This window comes from Nicotiana sylvestris, chromosome 2 (assembly GCF_000393655.2).
Source record: "Nicotiana sylvestris chromosome 2, ASM39365v2, whole genome shotgun sequence".
NCBI lineage: Eukaryota > Viridiplantae > Streptophyta > Magnoliopsida > Solanales > Solanaceae > Nicotiana > Nicotiana sylvestris.
The window spans coordinates 134,020,890-134,035,156 of NC_091058.1; the positions used below are offsets into that span (position 1 = coordinate 134,020,890).

General features: G+C 35.9%; 1 protein-coding gene across 1 annotated transcript; it reads right to left on the bottom strand.

The window, feature by feature from the left end:
• Window positions 1-11,212: 11,212 nt before the first annotated feature.
• Window positions 11,213-12,368, bottom strand: LOC138885628 (uncharacterized). Its single transcript, XM_070166597.1, has 4 exons — window positions 12,300-12,368; window positions 11,946-12,244; window positions 11,784-11,879; window positions 11,213-11,681 (listed from the first exon to the last, which is right to left on the bottom strand). Exons 1-4 carry the CDS (start codon window positions 12,366-12,368, stop codon window positions 11,213-11,215), a joined length of 933 nt encoding a protein of 310 aa, XP_070022698.1.
• Window positions 12,369-14,267: the final 1,899 nt, after the last annotated feature.

Below are 14,267 nucleotides of genomic sequence, written 5' to 3' on the forward strand. Positions count from 1 at the left end.
GTCCTTAACTTTTGAACTTGTAGTCTAAGTTCAGGAAACTCCATCCTTTGACTATTTAAAGGGAAGCATCTCCTCCTGGTAACCATCATTTTACTGAAGGATCAATCGAGTAATAGGAAAAGAATCAATATTGTAATTGTAAGCATAGTCATTCTAGATTGATGCATTTTTTGCTGTGGACGTTTCCATTGTAGGATGAGCAAACGTTTTTGAAGGTATTTGTTGGTGTTGATCTGAATACTGTGTCGAGAATTTCCAGTAAGCGGCTATTAGTATTTGAATATTTTGCATAACCCCTGAATTTTGTCTCCAAAGAAACTAGCGAATGATACAGTCCAGTATTTCCAATATGTTTGATGCAGAGAGAGAAGCGAGGTTTGGGAAGAAAAGCAAGGGAAGAAAGGGTAAAAATGTCTTTTCATATTAATTTTAATAGAGTAGTGGCTATTTTTACTCAACATTAAAATTGCTAGATAAAAGATAAATATCACCTTAAATAGTGGCTGCCCCTGCCATTTGAAGTGGATTTGTATCAAAAGCAGGAACGCAAAAAGATCACTAACTATTGACATCATAAAATCAGTTGAAGAAGAACTTTAAAGCAATGGTTAAAGTTAAGATATTGGAATTAACAAATTAAATTATATGAGTTATGTCCTACTCCTATATATTTTAGGAGCGAAACAAAATGCAGATGAGATCTTATTGCAAGGTATCCAAGAAAGAAATGTACTATGTCAGAATGCATGAATAGAAATTATCGCAAATTTCTTGTCATCACAATCTCATATTAATCATTTGGCATAAAATCTTCCTTTTTAGTACCCACAATTTTATGCTATATTTTAAATAGGCAAAACGACTTCGTAGCCACTTAAACGTGCACCTGACTTTCATCCAGGTTAATAAATTTTCAGCTTTTCCATTTGAACACTTTTATTTGTATATCTGGGAATTAATAAACTTGTTTGACCGTTGACCATGCACATGTGACATAGGTTGGTCCTAGTCAGTTGCTTTGCATGTATTTCACGTCAGCCTGGAGCGTGAAGCTCCTTTTTCAATGCGTAATGATAATAAGGACATTTATTTAAAGACTTTCTTCTTCCTTATTTGAAAAAAAGCCCTAGACCTCCATTATTGAAGCATTGTAAGACACCCTGCCGGAACGAATTCCTCAGGATGAGGTTCCGCCGCAACCTCATCGCTGGTGGGTCGTGATGAAGAGGCGACCTTTTTTGCGATATAGTCTTAGAAGTTTTTGCCATTGTAGAACAGAAGAAAAGGGAATTAGGATGGTATGCGGTTTGCTAGAAGTTCAAGAAATTTGGGTGCAAGAGTTGCAAAGCAAAGGGATTTTTGAAAAGAAGCAGGAATAGGAGAAACTTTGAACGTAAAGTTTGAATAGAGAAAGGTTAGAGTACTTATAGCTTGCTGGTGACGGTTCAGAACCCATAGTGGCCGACCAACAACTGACAAGCATTTAATACCTTGGTAACTGGACAGACAGGATGTTTCGATATCCATTTGTTGCTTACATTATAGTCGGGTGTATCAGTGACTTTCGTCGCTTACGTCATGGCCCATCGAGACGGAATTCAGAAGTTCATATTGTTTCTATTCATCTTCTCTCCGAGAAACGAGGGGACTATCTGTATACGGTCATAACCGGGCTCGCCCCTTGTGTGATTAATTGAGGCTGGAATATGATAGGTTAAGGTTCGACCTCGTGTTATATCGAATAATGATGCAAAATTAGATCGTCGAGCTCGTGACCTAAAGACCGATCAAGATCGAGCAAGATCGAGACCGAACAAGACCAAAATCGAGCAAGATCTAGGGAAACTTACCGAGCCAAATAACGGACAACCGAAATATCTGCGATCGGCGATGATCACAACGGAAATCTCGGCACATATCAAGGAGAGACCGAGTAATTAGCAAATCATAAGATTTTTTACCCTGTATAGAATTGTACCAAGAGTAGGATACCCCTACTATATAAAGGGGGATCTGATCATTTGTAACACACATCATTTTTACGCAATATAAAGCAATATACTGTCATTTTCTAGCTTTCATTATCTTGTGACTCTGTTCATACGTCAGTTGAAACATCTTTTGATTCAAGGGTGATTGAACTTGAGGCCAAGGCTATTCAATTCGTGTGGTTTGCATTTATTCTTTTATCTTCAATTTCAATATTAATCTGTTTTCTTAATTTGTGCCAAGTTATATCACGTATCCTTAAAATTGAGTATAAATTCAATTATTATCCGTTTTTGAGGGTAAATAACTTACGTTATCTTTTTGGTTATTCATCACCCTTATCGTATATATCATGTTACCTTATTATTTCTTATATATGTTACTTGATAGTATAAATATATTTTTAGGCTGTCAAGCGCTAATTTTTTCTTTCAGGTGTATGCAAACCCTGTTACATCAGACGAAATGAAATGTTGCGAATACAGAGAATACAACTTCAATATGTCCCTGCTTTATTCACCCCATTTGGTTAGAGCAGAAACAGTTTTTGACTTATATCTCGATGGAATAGATGAATCTTGGACGACCAAAATCCAAAGTTTCGATTATGTGATCATGTCCGCCGGCCACTGGTTCTTCCATCCAGCCATGTTTTACTTAAACCACCGCCTCGTTGGTTGCCGAGACTGTTCCCAGTCCAATGTTAGCCATTTGACATCATATTTCAGTTATCAGAGGGCACTTCAGACGGCTTTTCGGGCCATAAATAGCCTGCAAAACTACAATGGTGTGATATTTTTGAGGACATTTGTGTGAACATGAAGAAAAGTGAAAGAGATGAGGAAGATTGAAGGCTACTTTATGTTACGCCCCGCTATGTTACGATGATGTTACGCTCTGCAGTATTATATTACGATGATGTTACACTCCGCAGTATTATATTGCGATGATGTTACGCTCCGCAGTATTATATTACAATGATGTTACGCTCCGCAGTATTATATTGCACGATTTTACACCCTGTAGTATTATACGATAAATTTGTTGTAAGATAATTGATATCAGTTCAAGGACAAGATTATTTGGAGATTATAAATATTATGCTATTTCAAGCAAGTGATAAGTAAATTCGTGAAGGTCAGAGGGTAAGCGAATCGAAGAAAATGAGTTTCGTCGAAGTTTGACATTTTGGGATAAAATACGGTCCGAGCTATATACTCGATATTTATGGACTAGTGCATACAAGGTACCACATGACCATGATAGTAAGGCACATAAAATCTATTAAAAGTGAGTAGTATTTTAAGTAATTTGAGATAATTCCTAATTATGTGGATAAATGGGTAATTATTGGATTAGTGTAGAATCTATCTATCTATATAAAAGAGAGCCAAAGAATGCTCACATGGCACCACTCTTTAGCGTAGAAATCTATTTATCTTTTTTCTTATTTTTTTTGCCTTTTTTTGCTTCTTAGGTTTTGAAACAACCACTAGAAAGAGAAGAAAAAAGAAGAAAAATTACCTATTCAAATCTCAAATATCAACCGTGCATTAAAAGACACAATTAAGAAGGATCACACAACCGTTATTTTGCGGAACTTTAACAATTAGTCAAAACCCAAGCGTCACTTTCATTAATCCTCTCAATTACACTCCCTCTTGTTTAAGTTGTCTTTCTCTCAAGTATTTTCTCATTAATCTTTCTCTCCCCAATTGACTTTTCTTGCGGATTTGTCGAACTTGATATGAGTTTGTTTTTCGTTATAGGTTCTGCGTCTTTCTCTCCCCGAATGACTTTTCTTGCTGATCTGTCGAACTTGATATGAGTTTGTTTTTTGTTATAGGTACTGCGTTTATTTGTCGCTGCATTAGAGTTAGAGTTGAGATAAATGCTGATTTCTTCAATTGTAAGTTTTCATGAACCTTTCTAATTACAATTTTACATCTTCTCTTTCCCCTACCAAATAGGAGTATTATTTTTGCAATATTAAACTTGCTGTGCCTTCTCAGGATAACAAGTTTCTATAATATTTTTACAATAGTGGACTTGCTATGCCTTCTCATGATAACATATTTCTCCGAATATAAAAATTATGAGCTTTTATGATCCTTCTCAATTCTAACTTTATCTTACAATGTTGGAATTGCTTTGTATTTTCAGGATTAACGTGTTTCTCTATATATATACTCAATTGCTAAATCTGAACAAGATACATTCAGATCGAAAGAGAAAAACACTCTCTTTTGAGGCTAAGGACCGAGATGATGACAATCAATTTCGGGAGAAGAAATGCCACTGCTAAAAAGTTTTTAGTTACAATTATCTCATGAATCAATATTACGATTGTAATTAGCCTCTTTCTATTAATAATATATTGGATATCAGCAAATAGATTTTTTGAGAGATTTGAGGAAATAGTAGAAATTGGAATTTCGTCTGTGGGATAAACAGTTACTAGAGCATCTATGAAATCTTAAAATTGCTATGCCCTTTTTGCCTCTGTTTCATCTATTTGCTTCTCCTATTCAACTTCATTTCTACATTGTTCCTCATGTATCAAGTTTCATTCTTTTTAATATTTTTATTATTTATTTGTTGTAGTCAAATCTCAGTTCATTGAACATTTTAATTTAAGCACGTTTTTCACAAAATAAGACCATCTTGGCTAGCCTCATGTGAATCTTGCTTGCAAACTTGACTTCCTTCTTTTTTTCACCCTCAAACCCAAAACTCTCTTATATCGTTGAGTAAAAACACAAGTATTAGAGTTTATCAGAAACAGAAAAAAGATAAAAGGACAAAGAAGAATCGAAAAAGGACAAGCAAACAGTAAGAGTTTATTCCTATACATAGCTAATAATTTACTTGCTGGAAATAGTTTCTATGTTGTCTTTTTTTAATTTTTTCATCATTCTTTTTTATCTTGGGAACCTTATCATTGTTTAAGAGTATGAAAATGTTCCCAAATTTTGTGTGCTCTATTCATAAATTTGTGATTACAATTTGATCAATGAGCAAAACCTTTACGGTAGTTTTCTATATCAATTAGATTATTATTTCTATTTGATTCCATATTGTGATATTTTTTTAATGCATCTTTAATTTTTGGACCTTTCTCTGTATTGTTCTGATTATTGCAAAAAAGTTGTTGAGTATGTGAAATATTTTTTGTTGTTGTTTGGTCTTTATGTATAGGAAGCACTTATTTTGCCTTAGTTTGTCCTCTTTCAAAAATTTTAAAGTACGCCATATGTTCTCTTTTCTTTTTTATGATTGAAAAAAAGTACCATATCAAAAGGTTGATAACCATAGTGAAGGTGCAAGACACTCCAATAGTTTTATCAAGAATATCTTCTTACCTTCAATATATGTTGCTAATTAATACTTCTATTTTATATGGATAGTTTATATTGTTGGAGTTTTAATACGAATATTTTTTATTACCTTTATATCGTATCATTGTTTTTTCTTTTAATTTATATATTAGATATTACATTTACCTTCATAACTCACATCTTTTTATCTTCTACTCTTTATAATACCCTTAACGTTTTCATACTTTAATCTCAATAACTCCCAAATATTGCAGTTTTCTACTGTTTAATCAGTTTTGAAATATAAAGATAGAGGGTTGAGTTGTTCTGATATAGTCAAAAGGAACAAAACAATTGGGAGAGTTTGTCGGGAGGCCCAAATCATTTTTTTTACAGATTGTTTTTCAATTTTATTGATATTGTAGTGTATTATTGTTAATGTGAAATTAGTTATATGTAGTGTATCTAATTAATTACAAAAAATATTTATATTTGTGATTTAATCTACCTTTAAAATTAATTTTTGTATGCATATATGAAAGTTATTCTTCTACAAAAAAAATCAATGAAGTATTTTTAAATAAAAATTATAATAACCGCGCGAAGCGCGAATAATAACACTAGTTAACAAGATAATCAAAAGATTAGTGGATTAATAATTAGAATTGTAGATAAGTTTGGTAAAACCTAACGTGGCAGCAAGTGTAATTGGATCAAGACTACATGATGACTCTTTGGTCTTTACAATTAAGTGTCACATGTTGAGGATTCTTGTCGCTAAGTCATCTAAAATGTGGGGCCCACACCCAAAGATTAATACTTCTCTAAATTCACTTTGTAATCTCTACAAGGGAATGAAGAAGGTTCGGCAAATTCTCAAGAAATCATATTTTTCAATAGCAACGTGATTTGCTTCAAACATCTCATACAAGACTACTTAATACTTAGCAACATGAAATTTTGTGATTCTAAAGGAGTACAGTGCAATCTTTCTCAAGAATATTATACGAATTTTTCCCTACTTTGATCTGCCGTTATGTGTTTTTCGCAAAAGACATGTGTTAGAGGGATTATCAAGAGAATCGACTCAGGTATGTTAAGGCTATCCCTTCTTTCTTTTGGCATGATCCAAGTAACGATACGTAAACGTAAAGCTATTTCACAAGTGTTTCTACTCTTAGCAGTTAAGGATGTCTATGTTATTTATTCCTGTAAAATGATATTTAAGCATGTCTAAGTATGTTTCTAAATCTCTATTGAGGTATATTGATAAAGATGTTAATGTTCATAATATAGTAATACATGCATCTTCACGCATATCCATTTATCATTGAGCTACGGTCGGTTGAGCAGTTACATATTTACCATCGTGCTACGGCCGGTTGGGCATTCATACATTTTCATTTACCACCGTTCTACGGTCGGTTGGGCAGACATGCATTTACTACAAGGCTACGACCGTTCGGGCAGTTACCACCGATTGGGCAGTCATACATTTACCACCGTGCTGGCCGGTCGGATAGTTACAACTGATCAGTTGGGCAGTCATGTATCATACGATATGGATAATAGAAATAGTTTCAAGGAGAAGCATTATATATATAAGTATGATAAGTATGCATATACGGTGACACTCCAGAGATTCGGGTTGATTCTTATATCTCTTTCATTAATGTTGACTTATTGTTATGTTTCAGTTCTGCCTTACATACTCAGTATATTATTCATACTGACGTCCTTTTTGTTGGGGACACTACATTCATGCCTGCAGGTATAGATAATCAGTTTGACAAGCCCTCATAATAGACGAGATTAACATTCAGCAAATGATCGGTAAGACTCCACCTCATTCGGAGTGCAGCCAAATTTATGAATCGTCGTGTTAGAGTTTGGAAACAGACTTATGGGTAGGCCGGTACCCTGTCCCATTTGATATCAAATAATCTTAGAGGCTTTTTAGATAGAGATTCATTTTGTACAGTATGTCATAGGCCTTGGCGGCCCATATGTATTCATGTTTTAAGAACGATGGTTCATTAATACATCACTTTCCCACTTATAGTTGTACATTACAAGCTGTGGTCATGTTGGCCCATGATAGTTAGAAGAAAAAATGAGTTACAGAGTTGTTCGCTCGGGCCAGTATGTCACCGGGTGCCAGCCACGCCTCCCCAGGTTTGGGACGTGACACTTTACACCATGTCTGCTAAGAACGGAAGCTTCGAAAGCATTGCTTCTTCTGTATATGTGAAAATGTATAATAATTGTTTATTACATACTTGGGCTTCACTATTTATAGTGACCAGGAAAAATGAAAAAATAAAATGAAATGAGCCCTAACTCAGAATCTGTACAATTCGGCTAAACTATAAATACAAAAGTAAAAAGAGGGCCCAAAGTATTAACCAGCATCTAATATATCTAATTTGCCTATTCTAACAGCACCCTCAAGTTGGAGGGTGGAAAAACCCCCAACTTGCGAGTGTGTATGTGATGAGTAGGTAGAACCTTGGTGAGTATATCAGTAGTTTGAGAGGCACTAAGAGTGTAGACAAGAGAGATCAGCCCATCTCCAAATTTGGCATGTACAAAATGACAATCCAATTTTATGTGCTTTGTCCTCTCATGACGGACAAGATTTTTAGCAATATGAAGGGCAACCTTACTATCACAAAATACAGGCATAGGAGTGGGAAGAAGCACACCAAAATGAGACAATAACCTAGATAGCCAAGTAACTTCAACCACTGCCTTACTTATAGATCTGTACTCAGTTTCTGTTGAGGAAAGAGAAACCACAGGTTGCTTCTTGGATTTCCAACCTGCCAAAGTACCTCCAAGGAAGATGCGAAAACTAGTGACTGACCTCCTAATATCAGGGAAAGAGATCCAGTCACTATTACAAAACACCTGTAAAGACATAGCAGGATCATTGTTGTAAAAGATCCCACAATCAATTGAATCTTTGAGATATCTGAGAAGATGAAGAGCAGCCTACTTGTGTAGGAGGCAAGACTACTGCATGAACTGACTCGAATGCTAGACTGCAAAGCTGAGGTCAGGTCTGGTATGGGTCAAAAAATTCAGCTTGCCTATGAGATTTCTATACTCTTCAGGTTTTGGCAAATGTTCACCTTCCTTGGCCTTCAACTTCACATTTAATTCAAGGGGGTATGTGACAGGAGTACACTCAAGAGAGTGAAACTCATCTAAAAGGTCATGAATAAATTTCATTTGATGCAACAAAACCCTAGAGAAGTATAGAGAACTTTAATACAGAGAAAGTAGTTAAGGAGACCCAAATCCTTGATTTTGAATTGATCACGGAAAAAGCTCTTCTAGGCAGAAATTTTTCTCAAGTCAATACCAGTTAGGATGATGTCATCTACATAAACAACCAATATAACCAAAGAAACCCCATAACCCTTAGTGAAGATAAAATAGTCATTGAGAGAATGCATGTGGCCTCTGGAAGAAAGAGCTTGAGACAACTTAGCATACCATTGTCTGGAAGCTTGCCACAACCCATAAAGGGATTTCTGGAGCTTGCAGACCAAAGATGTAGAAGAAGAAGTGGAGGAAGGAACAGACAATCCAGGAGGAAGCTTCATGGAAACCTCTTCATCAAGACCACCATGCAAGAAAGCACTATTGACATCAAGCTGGAATAGAAACCACTGTTGCTTGATGGCCACAATAATTAAGGTCTTAATAGTGGACATTTTGACAACATGAGAGAATGTCTCATGAACACCCCTGACCACAAACCTAGCTTTGTACCTTTGTATACTACCATCGGCCTTATATTTCACTTTATAAACCCATTTACACCCAATAGGCTTCTTTCCATGTGGCAACTCAACAATTTCAGAGTCCCATTGGCTTCCAAAGTCTCAAATTCCTTCTTCATGGCATTTTGCCACTCAGGAATAGTGGCTGCCTGAGAATATAAATTTGGCTATGGGATATGCAGTTGACCAACAAAGGGGACTGAGATGGAATTGGAGGATAATGACTGACAAACATAGCTATTGAGATAACTAGGAAGGTTATGTGGTCTAGAGGATCTTCTCAAAATAGGCAATGAAGAAGAAAAAACATGAACTGAATAATCACTAGGTAAAGAAACAGGAGGGGAATAAACATGAGGAACATGAGGTGAAGTAGTGGGAGGTGAACTGGGAGTTACAGAGGAACTAGGATCAGAATGCAAAACAGGAAAGAGAGGATCAATAGATGAAGAAGAAGCATGTGAAGGGGAAGATAAAGTAGAAGGAGGAGGTGCAGAACAATCAATATCAAGACAAGTAGATAGAGGAGAAGAAAGAATGTGAGAAGACTGATTGGAAGACTTAAAAAAAGGAAAATGTGTTCTAAGAAAATGACATCCCTAGAGATGAAGCAGTTTTGGAAGTGAGACTATAGAGTTTATAACTTTTTTTAGCAAAGGGATAACCCACAAATACATATGAGATAGATCTGAGAGAGAATTTATCCTTGTTCAACTTAGTTATAGTAGAGTAACACAAATAACCAAAAGCTTTAAGATGAGAGTAAGAGGGAACATAACCATATAACAACTCATAGGGACATTTATGATTAAGGAGAGGGGATGGAAACCTATTGATTAAGTAAGTTGCAGTGAGAAGGCAGTCTCCTAAGAATCTAATGGGAATATGAGATTGAAATAATAGAGCTCTGGCAGTTTCAAGCAAATGTCTGTGCTTCCTTTCCACCACTCCACCCTGTTGAGGAGTGTGTGGATAGGAAGCCTGAAGTTAAATTCCTTTTTCAGAAAAGATAATAGAACTTGAAACACTAGAGCCCAATTCTCAGGCATTATCACTTCTGACAGCCTCAACCTTAGTATGGAATTGAGTTGCAACCATGGCAATGAAATCCTTGAGTAAATCAAAAGCATTACTCTTGGATCCCATAAGATGTGTCGAGGTGGCCCTTGAGAAATCATCAACAATGGTCAATAAATATTTGGAACCATTATAGGTAGGTGTGTGATAAGGTCCCCAAGTATCTATGTGAATTAATTGGAATGGGTGAGTGATGTGTATACTACTATCAGGGAAAGGCAGTCTTGTTTGCTTGGCTAATGGACAGATAGGACAACTAAAGGATTGTTTAAGAGGATATTTACAATAAATAGCAGATATAATTTTTAGTTTAGAGAAAGGAATATGCCCAAGTATGTAATGCCAAACAACTTCAGCTTTATTCATATTATCAATAGATGATATGGTATTTACATGTGAGCTTTCATCAATTACAATAGTATGAACAGAAGAATTAGAAACTGAAACATTTGAAACAATAGGATGAGTAAGAGAAGAAAAGTATGGGTTATGAGCAATGACAGACTGAAACAACTTGTATAGTCCATTGTCCAGCTTACCAAGTACCACTGACTTCCTCAGTGAAAGGCCTTGTAAAATACAAGTGGCCTTGGTAAACTATACCATGTCATCACCATGAGAAAGTAATTTGTGGATAGAAATGATATTATACTAAAAACTAGGAACATAAAGTGCATTGTGTAATATCAAATCAGGCAATAAAGCCAATGATACAATATTGGTAACCTTGACTTTATAACCATTTGGGAGAGAAACAAGGTATGGAACATGTAAGGATTGGACATTAAAGAGTAAATTTTTTGTGGAAGTCATATAGTCAGAAGCCCCAGAGTCTATGATCCACACTATACCATCCACTTTGGTCAACATACATGCACCATAAGAAACACCAAGAGGAATTAACTCACCAGCAAAATTGGCTGATCCCATTAGGTTTGAAGTAGATGGAGAAGGAGATAGATGTGACTGTTGAAGCAACAACATCAATTGAGAGTACTGATCCTTGGTAAGCCCAGGGCTAACAGACAAATCTTCAAACTATGGAAGAGTACCATCCTTAGTAGAGATGTCACCAGTCCTGGATTCAGGATGGTTGATGAGCTCAACATGTGCATCAGTCTTTCTAAGATTAGGAGTTTTAGTAAACTTTAAACTTGGGGGATAACCATGGAGTTTGTAGCATTCGTCTATAGTATGGCTAGGTTTCTTATAGTATTTGCAGGTGACATTTGGTTTAGATGATTCAAAATTCACTTTAGAAGGATAACCCTGCCTGGAGAGCCCAACATTAAAAGATGCAGAGATAGAAGGAAACTGAATTCCAGTAGACACATTCATCTGCTTTTCATCAGACAATAAAATGCTGTACACAGCCCCAACTAAAGGAAGTGGCTTCATCATCAGAATATTACTTCTGATTTGGACATATGTATCATTCAAACCCATTAAAAACTGATAAGCCCTATGTTCCTCATCTTCTGCAGATTTAGCACCACAAGAACACACCCTAGTTTGACCAGCAGATATGGAAGCTATTTCATCTCATAACTGTTTGATTTTGTCGAAATATGAGGCTATGTCAAGAGACCCCTGGGAAATGTGTGCTAACTCTTTCTTAAGTTCAAAAACTCTAACACCATCAGCCTTACCATATCTCTTTTCTAACTCATTCCAAATTTCCCTAGCAAACTCTGAATACTCCACACTGCGAGATATTTCCTTAGACAAGGAGTTTACTAACCAGGAGATGACAAGGCCATTACACCTCTACCATTGTCTGGCAAGAGGTGAAGTAGGTGAAGGCTTCTGAGAGTTTCCATTTATAAAATCTAGTTTGCTTTTAATTAAAAGTGTAAGGATTTTATGCCTCCAACTACCATATACTGTTCCATCAAACGAAGTGGAGACCAACGAGGTCCCCAAAACATCTGATGGATGCATATAGAGAGGATGACACAGATGAGTATAGTCATCCTCATGGAAGGCAGTGTGAGAAATAGCAGGAGTTGAAGATGTATCAGGAGTTTTGTTGGTCATGTTATCAGATTCACAATGAATTATACAGAGAACCTAGGTCATGCAAGCATAAATACGAAGATGTAATGAAGGATGAAGTTGATGTTACCAATCTCTTTTGCAACCGGAAAGAGCTACGACCTTCAACTAGAAAAAACACCTCAATATCAGCCGCCATCATAGAGCTTCCATACGAGCAAACCCTAATTTCAGTCGAAATCCTTGAAATCGTCTAAAAGCAAAATTCACCACTACTATGCACTAGAGTAGATGATTGAACACGATGTTGGAGAAAAAATCGAGAAAAAACCACCACTGGACCATGAATATAAAAAAAATCAAAGTCGGACGAAATATATAGAAAAATAACGAGAGAGACGGGTGTAGGATCAGTCGAATTCTCAGCACGATATTTAGACGGATCTCGGCTCTAATACCATGTGAACATGAAGAAAAGTAAAAGAGATGAGGAAGATTGAAGACTAGGCTTTACACCATGTCTGCTAAGAACATAAGCTTCGAGAGCATTGCTTCTTTTGTATATGTGAAAATGAATCATAGTTGTTTTATGACATACTTGGGCTTCACTACTTATAGTAACCTGAAAAAATGAAAAAATACAATGAAATGGGCCCTAACTCAGAATCTGTACAATTGGGCTAAACTATAAATACAAGAGTAAAAAGTGACTAGCCCCAAAGTATTAACCAGCATCTAATATATCTAATTTGCCTATTCTAACAATTTGCACCATCCCATTTTGAAAATGGAACTTGGAGTAACGATGGAGATTGCACAAGGACCAGGCCATTTAGGAGGAATGAGATGGTATTTGACAGTCATAACTTGGAGTTTTACAAGATTCAATTGTAAGAACTTAGGATTGCTCAAAATGAAGGGAAAAAGGAGGTTTGAAATTCAGGTTGTTTGATGTAACACGACCCATGTTGTTGAGACCACATGGTCATCCTAGTAAATATGGCCATTGGACAAAGCCGAATACTAGTGTTTATTGATTGCCTCCACTGGTGTTTGTCGGGACGGATTGATACCTGGAATGATTCTTGCTAGAACTGTTGAAAAGAGAGGCGGCAGATATATAGATCATGATTTGGATGAACATTAATATCCATCTTATTTTTTATTCTGTTGGGTCTTTTTTTGAAGGACAACCACTTTTAAATGATTATTTAGGATTGTTACTCCTGGGTTTAAATTATCACTACTCGATAAATGATCGATCTATGTCTTTATTTTAATTGTGTTAAATATCATAGAGAATAGACTACGCGACATGAATGTATATCTTTCTTTTAGATACTAACCAAGCCCCTGAATTGGGTCCGCTGAGAAGCATCATGTACTTTCTATGAAGGATTAGAAGTATGTACATCCTACTTTTATAGTTATCCATCGCTTTGTATGAGATAAAGAATTAAATTTATATTCCAATTCAAGCAGATACATTGTACTATTTCAGTGTTTTCTTTACATGTGTAATACATTCCAGATTCTGCAAACGTAAGATCTACCTATGAAAGTTATTTCTCTTTCTGTCAGCAGAAACTACAACGTGAAATTTTGATAATCTGTTCATAGAGATATGATTCTTACTCTATTGAAGACTATCTTAAATGACTTTGGCAGATCTTTTAAAAGCATATGTTATACCCATGATCGCCGATTTTGGCAAATCTTTTTCCGTTTTAATTTTGTATATGGTCAAAATCGGGCCTACTCGATTTTACTATTTGATCGAGACAAGGGAGTTGCATCGGGGGTAGCCTCGTAATGAATCAGAACCGAACTCGAAGACAAGACATCTAGTCTAAAGATCTAAGTGTCCGTTGAGACGGAGGCCAGCATCAATCGAGATTAAGTATGACCGACTTCGAGTGAAGTGCAATAACGGAAAGGCAAATATCCGTAACCGGTCAGAGATCAGGGCAGAAATCTCGGAACAGATCAAATTAAGGGCGGTTATTTGTACCAATCATGAGATTTACTTCCGTAATTAGAATTGTACGATAATTAGGATTTCTCTATTATATAAAGGGGGGTACCCATCATTTGTAAA